Source organism: Corythoichthys intestinalis, chromosome 20 (assembly GCF_030265065.1).
Source record: "Corythoichthys intestinalis isolate RoL2023-P3 chromosome 20, ASM3026506v1, whole genome shotgun sequence".
Lineage (NCBI taxonomy): Eukaryota > Metazoa > Chordata > Actinopteri > Syngnathiformes > Syngnathidae > Corythoichthys > Corythoichthys intestinalis.
The window spans coordinates 24,854,417-24,869,698 of NC_080414.1; the positions used below are offsets into that span (position 1 = coordinate 24,854,417).

At 39.5% G+C, this 15,282-nt stretch overlaps 1 protein-coding gene across 3 annotated transcripts in view; it reads right to left on the reverse strand.

Annotated features, from left to right (window-relative positions):
- LOC130908435 (E3 ubiquitin-protein ligase HECW1-like) overlaps positions 1-15,282 on the reverse strand; it is a 110,796-nt gene that overhangs the window by 22,409 nt on the left and 73,105 nt on the right. For 2 of the 3 annotated variants that reach the window (XM_057823852.1, XM_057823853.1), the window contains 8 exons: positions 14,662-15,226; positions 9,723-9,821; positions 7,587-7,740; positions 2,966-3,075; positions 2,759-2,865; positions 2,487-2,672; positions 2,215-2,349; positions 2,027-2,141 (listed from right to left, as the gene is read on the reverse strand). In XM_057823852.1, coding sequence (XP_057679835.1) covers positions 2,027-2,141; positions 2,215-2,349; positions 2,487-2,672; positions 2,759-2,865; positions 2,966-3,075; positions 7,587-7,740; positions 9,723-9,821; positions 14,662-15,226 — 1,471 coding nt within the window. The remainder of the gene's footprint in view (positions 1-2,026; positions 2,142-2,214; positions 2,350-2,486; positions 2,673-2,758; positions 2,866-2,965; positions 3,076-7,586; positions 7,741-9,722; positions 9,822-14,661; positions 15,227-15,282) is intronic. The other variant, XM_057823854.1, reaches the window with a different exon arrangement.

Sequence of the window (15,282 nt, forward strand, 5' to 3'; positions counted from 1 at the left end):
TCTAACTGAGGAAAAAAGTTAGGACACCCACTTTGGCTGAAATAACTTCAGTGAGATACTTTTTGTAGCCATCTACCAGTCTTTGACATCGATCTGAAGAAAGTTTGCCCTACTCCTCAACACAGAATACTTTCAGATTTGAGATGTTTGTGGGGTTTCTTGCATGGATAGCCCGTTTCAAGTCACTCCACAGCATCTCAATGGGATTAAGATCTGGGCTTTAACTCGGCCATTCCAGGACTCTCCATTTCTTCCCTTTCAGCCAGTCCTTAGTGGATTTGCTGGTATGTTTTGGGTCATTGCAGGGTCCAGCTTCGCTCCAGCTTTAATTTTTCCACATATAATCTCACATGTTCCTCAAGCACCCTCTGATATAAAATAGAATTCATGGTGGATTCTGTGATGGTGAGCTGGCCAGGTCCTGCTGTAGCAAAGCATTCCCAAACAATGACACTTCCACCTCCATGCTTCACAGTTGGTATGAGGTTCTTTTCCTGGAATGCTGTATTGGGTTTACGCCAAACATGTACTCTGTTTTGGTGTCCAAATAATTCAATTTTAGATTCATCTGTCCAAAGAACATTATCCCAGAAGTACTGGTCTTTGTCTACATTCACTCAGGCAAACTTCAGTCTGGCCTTCATGTTCTTCTTGGGGAGCAAAGGTTTCCTCCTTGCACACATCCCATGAATGTTAAATTTTTGTAGTCTCTTTCTGATTGTAGAGGCATGCACTTTCACATCAACAGTAGCAAGAGCCTGTTGTAGGTCCTGTTTTAGGGATTTTGGAGACTTCTTTTCGCATCGTGCGGTCTGCTCTCGGGGAGAATTTGCTTGGACGGCTAGACCTTGGAATGTTGGCAGTTGTTTTGAAATGTCCTCCACTTGCAGATTATTTTCCGGACAGTGGAATTGCTGATTTTATATTCTTTTGAGATCTTTTGAAATCCCTTACCAGACTCATAAGCATCTACAATGTTCTTTTGAAAGTCCTTAGACAGCTCCTTTGATCTCACCATGGTGTTTTCTCTCACTTCAACAATCAGTCACTGTTGAAAGTATTCTGCGTTGAGGAGTGGGGTAAACCGATGTCAAAGACTGGTAGATGGCTACAAAAAGCATCTCACTGAAGTTATTTCAGCCAAAGGGGGTACCACTAGCTATTAGGTGTTAGGGTATACTAACTTTTTCCTCAGTTAGAATATGCATTTTTGTTGATATATTTGGTTTAATGAGTAAAACAATGTTAATTTTTGTTTGTTTACCTGCAATTAAATTACTTTCTTTTCCAGAGATAAAGAAAAACAAGATCAGACATAGTATAGTATAGTATAGTATAGTATAGTATAGTATACTATAGTATAGTATAGTACAATACAGTACAGTATACATACTAGACTAGACTATACCGTTGGTTTAGGTATTAAAGGGACAGACAACACCTTATCATGTGCATCCGAGAGGAAATAGTCTCATTTTATAAAGTGATAAGACACATAATTAAAGCCAATATTTTCTGAAAGTAGACGAAATAGACATTTTGAAATGCCAGTACTATTTGAACCCATCAAATGCGAATATAGTTCAATCTGAGGATTCCTCCTACTCATCACGCATTGGCTACCGACTGTGCTATACACCATCAGTGACCCATACACGCCTTTATGGATCCAAGAAGTGAAATGGGCATCGTATGAGTCTCAGACTGAGAAAGGAGAAGGACAGTGATACAGGTACAGAAACTATAAAGAGTGTGTGCCTATTTTCTTATGTATTTTTCACCTATTTTGAGTGTATCAGCGTTTATGAGCTGTATGCGTGTGGCTTGACTGACATCATGTTAGACACTGTATGGCTGCGCTTGTAAGCAGTGTAATTTTTTGTGTGTGAATATCATTTTCTCCATCATCAGAGGTCTAAGACATTTTCGCGATTTGCTTACAGTGCAAGCATCTTTCACATGAAGGTCATTTGTACTATTTATCTATTGCTTTAAATAAAATATTTTATTTGAGGGCGGTGCCTACATGCAGCAGTGGAGTGTTGAGGGTCACCATGATGCTGGCTTCGTATGGCAGCAACCAGGCTGTTGGCAGGTCTGGCCATGAGAGAAGCCCCGCGACTCCTTGACACATCAGATGCCTTCGATAGACAGCAAAAGAACCAACGCTTTAATACAGGTACTTTTTTGAGTGTGAGAAGTGCGTGTGTGTACCTCTCCTGCGCTGTAGCTGCGTAGTCTTTGCAAGTGCTGTCGATGTGCGAGGTGGCCTGGTAGTCGGCCATTTTGAAGAGGGATTCGAGGGTCTATAAAGGTGGTGGCTCGACTGTTGTGATCCACAAAGAAAGACTGCAAGACAGATGGCAATCAATTGAAATAGTATCGTACACCAAGCTAAATTCAGGAGTGTAATGTACTGTATAAATAGTTTTATTGATTGATGAACTGCTATTAAAAAACAAGTCTCCAACTTTAAAGTGTCTTACCTTGCCCTGGGGGTCTGTTTTAATCTCCCATCCCCGTGGCAACTCTAGTTGAGTGTCTGCAAATTTGTTGAGGAAGACTACCAGGTCCCGGTTATGTTGGTAGCGCTCAAAGTTTTTGGCATCACGGCGCACCTTCAGGATCATGTGCTTCACACAACTGCTGCTGGTGAACATCCGGTAAGCTGACTGGGAGAATCGAGACAAAGAAAGGTTCAAATGGTTTGGATTAAGAAAAGCATAAGGTCACTAAAGCCTCGAAGGAAAGAACCTACATAGTTACTGTGCAACATAGTGAAGAATTCTGGATGTGTTATGAACTTGACAGCAGGTGATTGAAGAAGCTGGCTGATCTTCTGATGATTTACAGGTGATGCTGGACCTTGTGGATGAGAAAAATACAGTAATTATTTTGTATTAAATTCAACTATTGACTGGCATGTTAAATTGAAAGAGAAGATACTTAAGGACGAGGATCTGACCTGTTGCTGATGGGGGAACATCTGAGTCTGTCTCTACACTAGGAGCCCGTTCTAACCTCTGACTGCTGCCTTCTTCTTCAGTGGCCATGGTTCTTTGGATGTTCTGGTACCTGCAAAATTATTAATGACTGATGAAATGGTTTACATTTACTTGCACAAAGGTACAGTGGTACCTCTGCTTACGAACATTTCTACAAACGTAATTTTCAGGTTACGACACGTCTAAAAGGGAAAACATTGCCTGGTATGTGTATGTACTTCCTGCTTTTAAATGTTGTGCCATAAGATCCTCCTCCCCTATTGGTCATAATATTTCCCATCATGCCTCTGTAATGGGATTCTGCTCTCCTTGGCCTTGGCCTATTGTTGATGACGTTTCAATTTTGTTGTCGCAGAATGCACAGGCGTGACAGTTGCCACGTTTACACATGGAGCCAAATATTCCAATTACAATCGGAATATTTGTTCAAACCGAATAAATGTGTTCCATATAAACACCTCATTCGGAATGAACAGGCCCAAACCGAATGGAATTTCATTCCGATTCACAGGGGTGGAATATTCCTTTTCCCAAACCGATTAGAAGTAAAATCATATCATGTAAACAGGGAAGCGGAATGGTGGCTGGTTGCATTCTTTCTGCACATGCTCCGTACTGACGTGGTGACGTCACTTGGTGACGTAAGTAACGTCACTTGCAACATGGCTTCCAAGCACAGCACACCTAATTGGAGTCCGGCGGAAAGATTGTATTTAATTCAAACTTTAAAAGAATTGAACATAATTGCTCGCTTAGACGGGCGTAAAACGAGGAACAGTGAACTATTTAAAAAAGTTCACGAGAGGTTACACGAAGCCGGAATAGACCGGAGCATTGACCAGATTAGAAACCGGTGGAAAACCAGCTACTACAAGGCAAAAGAGCAAAACAGCAGAAGCGGATACGACCCCACAAACACAACAAGTGGGTTAAAGTTAAAACAGCAGCACTCTGACGATCGATCTCCATGTTTTGCAACGTGACGCTTTGTTTTGATTAATCTGCGCATGTCAGACAGCAGTTGTCAAACGTCCTTTCGGAATAAAGGCAGACACATGTAAACGCTGGATCGGAATAGATGAAGTGACATGTAAACAGCTGATCTGAAATTTCCATTCGGAATGATTTGAATCGGTATGAATAAAAGTCAGCATGTAAACGTGGCTAGTGTTATTGTTGCTACAATGGGTGTATTCTGAGCCAAGCTCATGTTTATGTCTCACGAAGAGTATTTTGAAGCCCACAGGTGGTTCATACATTAGCAGCACATTACAGCACATGTCTGCTCGCGTTTTTGTGTCACGCAAGCAGTGTTAACGCGTTACTGTAATCTGATTACTTTCTTCAGTAACGACTCGAGTAATCTAACGCGTTAATTTTTCCAAGCCAGTAATCCGATTAAAGTTAGTTTCCCTAGTGCCTGTGCGTCACTATTTTGTTTTTGTCCCCATAATGTATGTAGAATGAAGAATACTGTAGTCATGTACGAAGAGCATTTCTTATCGGGGAAAAAAAAAACGGGTCACGTGTTTTACGGTGCTGTTTGAGGCTGAGCGCTGTCTGCCACGGCGGCCAACAACATAGCATTCTGACGAGGCAGCGAGGCTAACAGTGAAAGGCAGGATATGTACCGCAAATAGATGCCTTTGCTCACTGGAAATACAGCCATTACTTCACATTTCTGTCCAGTAAAGATAACAAAAGTATCTCCGTTGGATGTCACGTTTTCTCATCGGGGGGGAAAAAAACTGCTCACGTGTCATGAGCGCTGTTGGCGGCTAACAAACAACTGGCTACCTTTCAGGATGCTAACAGTGGAAGACGTAGGAGAAGGACCACAAACGGCTGCATTTGCTTATTGGACATAGAGCCATGACTTCACATTTCTCTCCAATAAAGATGACAAAAAATATCTCCGTGCGTCGCAAACTTTGCGCTGGCTCAAGAGGGCAGTCGACCGCTAATAACTCTACATCTAAATCAAGGAACCACTTGGAATTACAGCACAACGCGACAAAAATCGAAAAAAGGCCAACAGGTACGAGACAGCCAGCACTTTTACAGTTTGTAACCAGCCTTTACGTACATTTTATAGTTATAGTTTGTAACCATAGGCGGAGTGTAACTTTGTGTGTGTGTGTGTGTGTGGGGGGGGCTCATCATTTGTGCTTTTTATATATTTTCACTACTATTGTAAATTCTCAGTGAAAATATTAAAACTATGAATGAACATGAGGAATTATGTTCTTGAAAACAGGTTTTATATTGTACATTCTTCAAAGTAACCACCCTTGAGGTGTCTCCAAACTTTTGGCCTATACTGAATGCATTATGAAATACTTTGTAGGATTCTTGTTCATTTCATTTGTTTTTGTTGTTTGTCTTATTGCTTTACAACTTTTATAGACAAAATTTTAATGGCTAGGTCTTTATTTTAAAGGGGGAGTTCAGAATTTTTAACATTAGGCTTAATCTTCGAGTTAGTGGGGGTTTAATTAGTTGTTGGAGTTGTTTTGAACAAATTCTGTGCAGTTTGTCAGTTATTTGTTAGTTTCAGGGCTCCGGAGTGGCTGAGCTAGCGCAAGTCAGTGGTGGTTGAAATCAACTCCATTAAACCCCTGCTAACTTGAAGATAAAGCCTTATCTGAAAAATTCAATTACATGCGATGAAATTTTTCTGTTGAGGCAGCAAAGGGAGAAAAATTGGGAAAAGTAACTGACAAATTACTTTTAAAGTAGCTTAGTTACTTTGATAATAAAGTAATCAGTAAAGTAACTAGATTACTTTTTTGAGGAGTAATCAGTAATCAGTAATTAAATTACTTTTTCAAGTAATCTGTGACATCACTGCACGCAAGTGAGATAGGCGATAGGCACCATCGATCTCGTGAAAAGTCACTCAAGAGCTTCACTCAAAAGGTATGATATATATTTTTCTTTTTTTCTTTGCATTTTGTTCTATTGTCTACTTAATTACAGGTATTAACGGTTAGTTTAGGTATATGGAGCGATTCAAATTTGTTTGGCTGTTGTTTTATTCCGGTTTTACCCTAATTGTAAAATTTAATGTGGCATGCCAGGAGTGTTTGGAACAAATTAGGGCATTTACATGTAAGATGCGTCTCTATTTACGAAATTTTCGGGTTATGAGACCAGTTCCAGAACCAATTAATGTCATAAGTAGAGGTACCACTGTAATTTAAAAATCAGAAGTTAGGTTGTACTTGGACAGCCAATGTCGAGGTATAATGACTACATATCATTACACTTAACCTTGCTAAAGGTACTGAACCACACGGCTTTCACAGGTTCATTCACCGAACCCTTTGAAATTTCATATAGCCCTTTTTTAACGAATTCAAAACCTAGCAATCTAACGTCTAAGTCAGGGGCCAGCAACCCAAAAAGTTAGAAGAGCCATACTGGAGTAAAATAAAAATATTTCTGGGGTCACAAAAAAAAATGAAAGCCTTATATAAGCCTAATAATGAAGGCAACACATTCTGTATGTATCAATATTAGCTATATTAGCCTAGTATCAAAGTTGGCTACAGATACATAATGAGCCATCATGAATACCGTAATTTCCACACTATAAGGTGCACCTGAAAGCCTTCACTAAAAGCTGACAGTGCGCCTTATAATCTGATGTGCCTTATATATATGGATCAATACTTAGCTCAGCTCCATCTTGTGGGTACATAACGCAACGGCAACCACGACTACTACTACTGCTACTACTACTACTACTACAACTACTACTACTGCGCCTTATAATGCAATGCGCCCTATGCATGAAAACAGTTTTAAAATAGGCCATTCATTGAAGGTGCGCCTTCAACTCCGATGCACCTTATAGCGCGGAAAATACGGTAAATGTGTATTTTCCCTGCAGTTTAACTTCATTACAATTTTAACAAATTACAAGAACGTTTGTGTCATGTTTGCCGTCCTACAGAAACCATATCAAAACTAAAAATATATTTCCCTCCCCCATCTTTTTCCATTTTCAAACATTTTTGAAAACGCTCCAGGGAGCCACTAGGGCAGCGCTAAAGAGTCGCGGGTTGCTGACCCCTGGTCTAAGGAAATTCCTGTTCAAATTTCTTCCAGATTTCAAATTTATTACAAACAAATTTGCCTTTTGCTGTTGATTTTCATGTTGGTAAATGAAATTAAACTCATTTCATTTTCATATTTCACATTTTCACTTTTTGTTTTGTTTGCATGTCAATGTTCTCATTTTATTGTCGCATCCTTGCATCACATATTATTTTCACGGCGTAAAATGACGCAATTTTTTTTTCATTATCTACGCAGTTTACGCTGTCTGTAGGTCTGTTATACTTCCTCATACCAAGTGCCAGTCAATTTTCCACTGAGCAAACCGATTTGTCCTCCCATAAGAGGGCTAGCAGTTGAAAGAAATGGAATAACCCTGAAAATTGAGGGCAGTCCAAAACCATGTCTAAAACACCACTTTGCCCAGATTTTGTCAGTGTACAAAATACGTTTCTTAACCTTTACCGAACCCCTGGGGTTCAATTGAACCCCAGTTATGAACCACTGATTTAGACTGACCTTCTGTTGAGTTGCTCCATCTGTTGACTGGATCCTGATCGAGGAATCCCATGGTTACACTTGCCACTGTGACTCGGTCTCTGCCATGTCGTGGTTCGATTGACATGGTCGACGTAGAACACTCTGCCGTGGCTGTCGACACGTGCTTCCCAGTCTGAGCCAATAGAGACAGGAATATTAGTGTGAGAATAATTTTACAAAAAAGAGCTTTTTTTTAATGTAGAAGTGCTAATTGATGCATTTTAATTTGTGACAGTTCATAATAACATCAGTTCAAAATATAGCTAGGGGGGAAGCTGTCATAATTATTGTACAAATTGTCAGCAAATACTTGTAATTTAAGATAAATGGACTGGAATTTTGAAATTATGACAATTTCATGTGCCATTATAAGCCATTCATTCACAATACTTACTTAGTCTTACAAAAGGCACGACCTTGAAATACAGTCTGAACAAACAAACAAATACTAAGGCAGGAACAACTAATCGATTTATATTGATCAATAAATTGGTTGCCAACGAATTTGATGATTGATTTTGCCAGCAGCTATGAGCAGTCCCATTTGGGTTCTTGTTTGTGTGAAATGTGAGGCTGTGTGCGCAAGTGATTAGGGCAAGAGAGAGAGAGTTCACTGCTACAGTCAGGTTTGGTTGCGGAATCAATAATATTACAAAGTGTCAAGAGTAAGATTGTCTTTAGTGTTGTTAGATCCAGTGTGTCTCCGTCAGAGGTGAGTAAATGAAGCGATTTGTCCACAAGAAAAACAATATCAATCAGCAGCACTTTTGTTTTTTGAATGAACAGGAATTTGTCCGATTTGTGTACTGAGAAGTTTTTTTCAGAACCTTTATTAAAAACTTTTAAGTTTTATGTACTTAAAACAGTACAGTTGTAGACTACAGTTAAATCAGGAAGCTGTAATTATTTTTGAAGGAAATAGTCATCCGTTTTGTCTTCATTGTTACTTAAAACATGCCTAAAACAACTTCACGTTAAATTATGTAGGTAACTGAAAAAAGTGACATTTATCCAATTCATCAATTAATCGTTTAACGAATCGTCCGATTAATCGATTATAAAAATAATTGCCAATAGCAGCCTTAATAAATACAATGCAATTCGGTGCAATGGCAGAAAGCGTCATTGCGCTTTCCAATGTATCACTAATAAGTTAAAATTAGGGCTGTCAAACGATTAAAATTTTTAATTGAGTTAATTACAGCTTAAAAATTAATTAATCGTAACTAATCGCAAATTCAAACCATCTATAAAATATGCTATATTTTTATGTAAATTATTGTTGGAATGAAAAGATAAGACACAAGAGGGATATATACATTCAACATACGGTACATAAGTACTGTATTTGTTTATTATAACAATAAATCAACAAGATGGCATTACCATTATTAACATTCTCTTAAAGCGATCCATGGATAGAAAGACTTGTAGTTCTTAAAAGATAAATGTTAGTACAAGTAATAGAAATTTTATATTAAAACCCCTCTTAATGTTTTCGTTTCATTAAAATTTGTAAAATTTTCAGTCAAAAAATTAACTAGTAGCTCGCCATTGTTGATGTCAATAATTACACCATGCTCACTCATGGTACAAACCCATAAAATCAGTTGGACCCAAACGCCAGCAGAGGGCGCCAAACACCAAAAAACAAGTAACAAGCGGACATTACACTGTACTGTCATTTTAGTCTATTTGAGCGGGGCATGTGCGTTAATTGCGTCAAATATTTTAATGTGATTAATTAAAAAAATTAATTACCGCCCGTTAACGCGATAATTTTGACAGCCCTGGTTAAAATATGTACTGTATATTTTTGTACTTCTTTTTTTGTAGCACTGTTTTATCCTGGTGAGGGGAAAGAAATGCTTGGTGGCCTGCCAGGCTTATATCGCACTGGGGGAAACACTATATTACACTGTGGCATATAATTATGGTGATATAGCAGCCCATTTCTTTTTTCTAATATTACCTAGCACAGGTTTGTGTGGTAGGATGGCAAGGAAGGCGGCAAACACAAAAGGAATGACATGTTCAAACACAAAACACATGCAGACAAACATGTGAACCAAGCTGTTGGCATGTGACTCCATAGTAAGATGTGTTGGTGCTTACTTGGAGGTAAGGCTTGGTCAGTGGCAGCAGGGAAATGGTTAAGGTCAAGGCTGGGAAGAAGGACTGGAGGATGGCCAACGGGAGGTGAGAACCCTGAGCCTACAGGACACAGTTTACAATGATTTGAGCTATGGTTTGTCAAATCGTGATTCTCTTTGGTTAATGAAAATGCACTTTTTCTGTGAATAAGCACAGAGCCTAAATAAGGGGTATGTGTTTGAATGAAGTCAAAACAAGCACACAACAGGCATAGAATGGAATGTGAAAGAGTCGGCAGGTCGATGAGGAAGCCTTTATCACAGAGTGAAATAATTTAAGATATATTAAGAAAACCAGGGAATGGGAAAAGAACCCCTTCACTTTCTCAATGCAACACTTCCAATTATGTCAGAACAGTTTGGAGAAGGTCCGCAAATGCACAAAACAAAAATTTTTGACAAAAATTACCGGTTCCAAATCCTAATGAAATAAATATAAACTTCTGACTTTGAAACACGATGCAAAATCTTCTTTTAAGAGTGAGACGCCATTGCAGCATGCAACAAAGATGAAAAACTGGTCAATGTATTGAACAAAGATGAACTAAAAATGTCTATAAGCAAGCTTGAAAAAAAAAACAAATGCGTTAAAGCCTTGTTTACAGTGTCCCTCTTTCCACTCATTCATTCTATTGTCAAAGCAAAGTCTAATCCAAAAACGTTTTCATTAATGCCATTAGCCAATGTTGCCCTTCTGTTTCAATCTTTTAAAAAGCACAAACTCATATATAAAGGGAATTTAAACCCAATTTTGGCACACCTTCAGTTATTTTAATGGGAACAGAAGGGGAAAAGAACCAATCTGGAGGGGAGCCTGGCAGAGATGTGTATGCGATGTATGCGACCTACTTTCCTGTAGCAGTCATCACGGCTGGCAACATTCACAATATAGAAGGCTGTGCAGTCAGTTTGAGAAGCAATTACCCCCTTATTTTAGTTTAAGTTTGAAACTTTACCCCTTTTCTATTAATGTGCATGTTAAGCATTCAGTAATGTACAGAATTATAGGATGGTTGCTAAGGGTGTGCCCCAAAAAATCGATTATTAGATGCATTGCGATTCGACACGTGACGATTCGATTACGAATCATACATGTTTAAAATAGGGCTGTCAAACGATTAAAATTTTTAATCGAGTTAATCACAGCTTAAAAATTAATTAATCGTAATTAATCGCAATTCAAACCATCCATAAAATATGCCATATTTTTCTGTATATTATTGTTGGAATGGAAAGATAAGACACAAGACGGATATATGCATTCAACATACTGTACATAAGTACTGTATTTGTTTATTATAACAATAACTCAACAATATGGCATTAACATTAACATTCTGTTAAAGTGATCCATGGATAGAAAGACTTGTAGTTCTTAAAAGATAAATGTTAGTACAAGTTATAGAAATTTTATATTAAAACCCCTCTTAATGTTTTCGTTTTAAAAAAAATGTAAAATTGTCAATCAAAAAATAAACTAGTAGGTCGCCATTGTTGATGTCAATAATTACACAATTCTCATGGTTATAAAATCAGTCGCACCCAAGCGCCAGCAGAGGGCGACAAAACTCCAAAAAACACAAGTAACAAGTGCGCATGACCCTGTGCTGTCATTTTAATCTGTTTGAGCGGGGCATGTGCGTCAAATATTTTAACGTTATTAATTGAAAAAATTAATTACCGCCCGTTAACGCGATAATTTTGACAGCCCTAGTTTAAAAACGATGATTTTCTCTCATAACTTTATGACAGCCGGTAGTAGCGGAACGAAATTCAAGACACGTCTGCTGCCCGGACTCCTTTAACGGACGCACGCACAACGTTATGATAGATGCAGCTGGTTACTGAGCGAAAGAGTTACTCCTTTTCAAAAGACTCGAAAATAAATTTGTTTATGAGACAGGCAGGAGCCCGGCGGTCACGTTTTGGGTCCTCTTCTGTGCGCAAGTTATTTTTTTAGAGCGAGAGGGGAAGAGAGATAGTTTGCTTCTCCTTGTCTTTCAGTTGTTCTGCAGTAGGTTCAAGTGGTGTTAATTGGAAAAAGTCCCGTGTCCGTCTATCAGAGGTGAGTACACGAACCCTCTTGTACTGTTTAGCTTTTATTGTTGTTGTTTTTGGGATGTTACTAGTTAGCACCTAGCGCTATGCTAATTAGCGACATCGCTAACATGTATTTCCATGTCAAGTTGTGCGTTGTTTGGTGGTGTACAAAAGTTGTTCCAGATGCAGAACGTTTCAAACCAGGATTAAGTACACTGGGAACACTAGAAACATGCGAAATAGTACAGAAATCTGTGAAAACAAAGTATATTGGTTAAAAGAAGTCTTATTTCTAAAAACACTTTGCTTGCTTCCAGAAAATTTGGAATTCATTCCACCAATGTAAATTTTATTGTATTGTTGAGAGAATGTAAACTGATGAGACAATAACAATCCTTGAATCCTTGAAATAAGTACTGCCTTTGAAACAGCTGATGTTTTTGCACCTACTTGTGAAAAAGAGCACCTCAAGGTCATCTGTGTGTTGTAAAGGCATGTTGAGAAATAAACACTGCCTTTAAAATGGTTAAAATGTTTTTTTTTTTTTTTTTTTTTTTTAAAGCAGTTTAAGGGTTGCCTGGCACGGCCAGACTGTTCTCCATGTGTTTTTCAAACACTGAGAGAGTAGTCTGGGACCCAGCCCATTAACGGGCTCTCGAGCAAGTACAAAATCTATCGACAAATCAGATTCTTTTATTTACATGACGGTTCTTAAGGACCAACATCACTCTTCCGCGGAAGTCGTCTCCACAACAACACAGATGGCGAACAGGAGAGCCGAGAATATGTTCCAATCCACGTTAAAATCAGTTTTAAATTACCAAAAACACATCGACACAAGTGTATTGACAACAGTCTGTCTCGCGCTAGCCATGTTGAATAAACTCCGCTCTCCTCGTATGTTTACTTCTGTGTGCAAGTCCCTCGTCCCGCCCGTCGTTGATTGGTCCACTCCGCTGTCTGTTGCTGTGGCTTGCTCCGCCCTGAAAATGTTATCCGCTTAATGGTGGCCAGACTCAATAGCTGGAACAGCGGTGAGTCTGGAGTACCAGGCTAGTTTAAGGTTAGCTTTTTATTGTATGGGCATGTTTCCATTGTTCCTGTTAAAGCATTAGGATATTTTAAATAAATAATGGACAAAAATTGTTTGGCTACTTTATTAATTAGTTATGCATGATGCATCGATAATCGTGATCATTGTCAATACCGTGATCATCGTTCAACAATCGAAGCGTAGCGTCCTTAATCGTAATCGAATCGAATGATGGTGTGCCTAAGATGGCACACCCCTAATGGATGCCTGTTCTTTGCTTTACTCTCACATACAAAAAAAAAAAAAAAAAACACCAAATCAAAGAAAAATCCTCACACATCAGCCTGACTTCTCTGTCATACGCCCACAGAAAAAAATACATTTCAATGACATCTTTGTTGATGTAAGCCTTACACTGTGAGGTGAGAGTAATTAATCTTGTGTTGTCGAGGGAATGAAACAATCAGAGCAAGTTTCAGAAATGATTACACAGTGGGCCATGCAACATGTTATTAGAGGAAACATTCTTGCACACACACAAACACACACCCGCGCCACTCACGTGTCAAGGACCCGTAGGTATTTGTGGAATCACTGTCACTTCCAATTAGTAAAACTGCCACCCACCTATCTGTCATATGTCTTCCATTTCTATATTTTAATAATATGGTAATTCAGTTTATCTCTAGTGTCATTTTCACCATGACTGACACTTCAGATTAGACAAGCCACAGTGGTGGTGGTGGAGGTGTATGTCATATCTTCCGGTTAGAGTTAAACCTATGTAAATATAGGCAACCTGGATAATTTTAACTCATTTGCTCCCAAAAATGTATAAATACGTTGTATTTTTAATTGTTTCACTGTCCCAAAGACGTATTTATACGTCTTTTACGTTTTGTTTTTTTTTACAAGAGACATCTCTGGGTTTTGATTGAACTTAGCTCCAAAGCACAACGCTGAAAATCCATTTTAAAGCAATAAAACTGGCCACTGGAGGGCAGTAGCACATTTGGTAAGACCCGCGACCTGATTCAACGGAACGAACGAACGGCTGGCCGCACGGCCGGGGCGCCGGCGGAAGACCAGCAAATGGACGCCCGGGATGCCAGGCGCTGGACGACCGTGCAAAACGACCGAGACCACCAGTGCAGCGGACAATGCCGAGCAGAGAAAGGTGGCGATGAGGGAAAAGTTTACCCCGCTGCTGGGCCACAACAGCCCAGTCATCCCTCAGTTAGTTATGTGTAAATAAATTGTTACTTTGCTATCAAAAGCTCTATTTGACTTGTTGCTTATGTTATTCTGTAAAAGGAAAACATTATTCAGATGTTTGGGATGTAACTGAAGCATGTAATTGCTGTGTTAAAGTAAAAGTTATGTTTGAAATGTATGCTTTCACAAAAAGCTCAATTTCTCTGTTCATCAGAAATTGGAAAATTGCTCAAACTAAGCTATTTTCTAATGCTGATTTCTAAAGAATGGAAAAAGATATGAACTAACTTTTTTTCCTGCTGAAAGAAGAGAGCCTAATCTTTCTTTTGGTGGGTTCCATGTTTATACGGCAATAGCACAGAATTTTCTGTGGGCCTTGCAAAATCAGTCAAAATCCAGTAAAACGGCCGGGTTGCACTGGTGAAAATGGCTGCGAGTGAATGAGTTAAGGATGATTTTGTGTTCTCGCGAGACGAAAAAACCAACCATGGGCAAAAGCAGTTTACACTCTTTTAAATCTTAAGCTTTCACTCTCTGTCCACTACCTGGAAGTAATCTGATGCCAATTACTTAGACACATGCTGAAAAGGTCAACAACTTTCCCATTACTTACTCGTGCTCTGCGACTCCGCCCTAGCTGATATTCCATGCTCCTCTCCCATTGGCTCCTTCCATCGTCCGCTCCTTCTCTCTCCACCAGCCCCACCCACTTCCTGGCCTTCAGGACAGTTGTTTACATCTGGCCCTGACTCAAAGGTGCTCTCATCCTCCTCTTCGTCCTGCGAGGAGAACACCGTGCTGCCGGAGAGACGGTTGCTTTCCACTGAAGAGAGGCGCGTATGGCTGCAGATGCGGCCCCTGCCTTCGCCTGAGTTACTGTAGCATGATGTGCTGTAACATGACGTGCTGTAGCAGGAGGTGCTGTAGCAGGAAGTGTCACAAAATTCACACTCATTTTCTCCCCTCACTCTATGGCTGCTCCCTGTATTTCTTTTCCCAACTCCACTACTGGAATCCCCTTCTTCGCTTTCCAGGTATGAGAGAGAGATCCTTCTGACGGTTGGATGCACACCACCTCCGCCGTCACCTTCTAGGAGCTGGTTGAGTTCAGAGAGGCGTTCAATGGAGAGGCTACGTGGAAGGGAGCGACAGCAGCATGGACCTGGGCACTCTGGGACCTAAAATAAATTTCATGAATTTAAATTCTAATTACCATATTTTCCGAAGTGTAAGG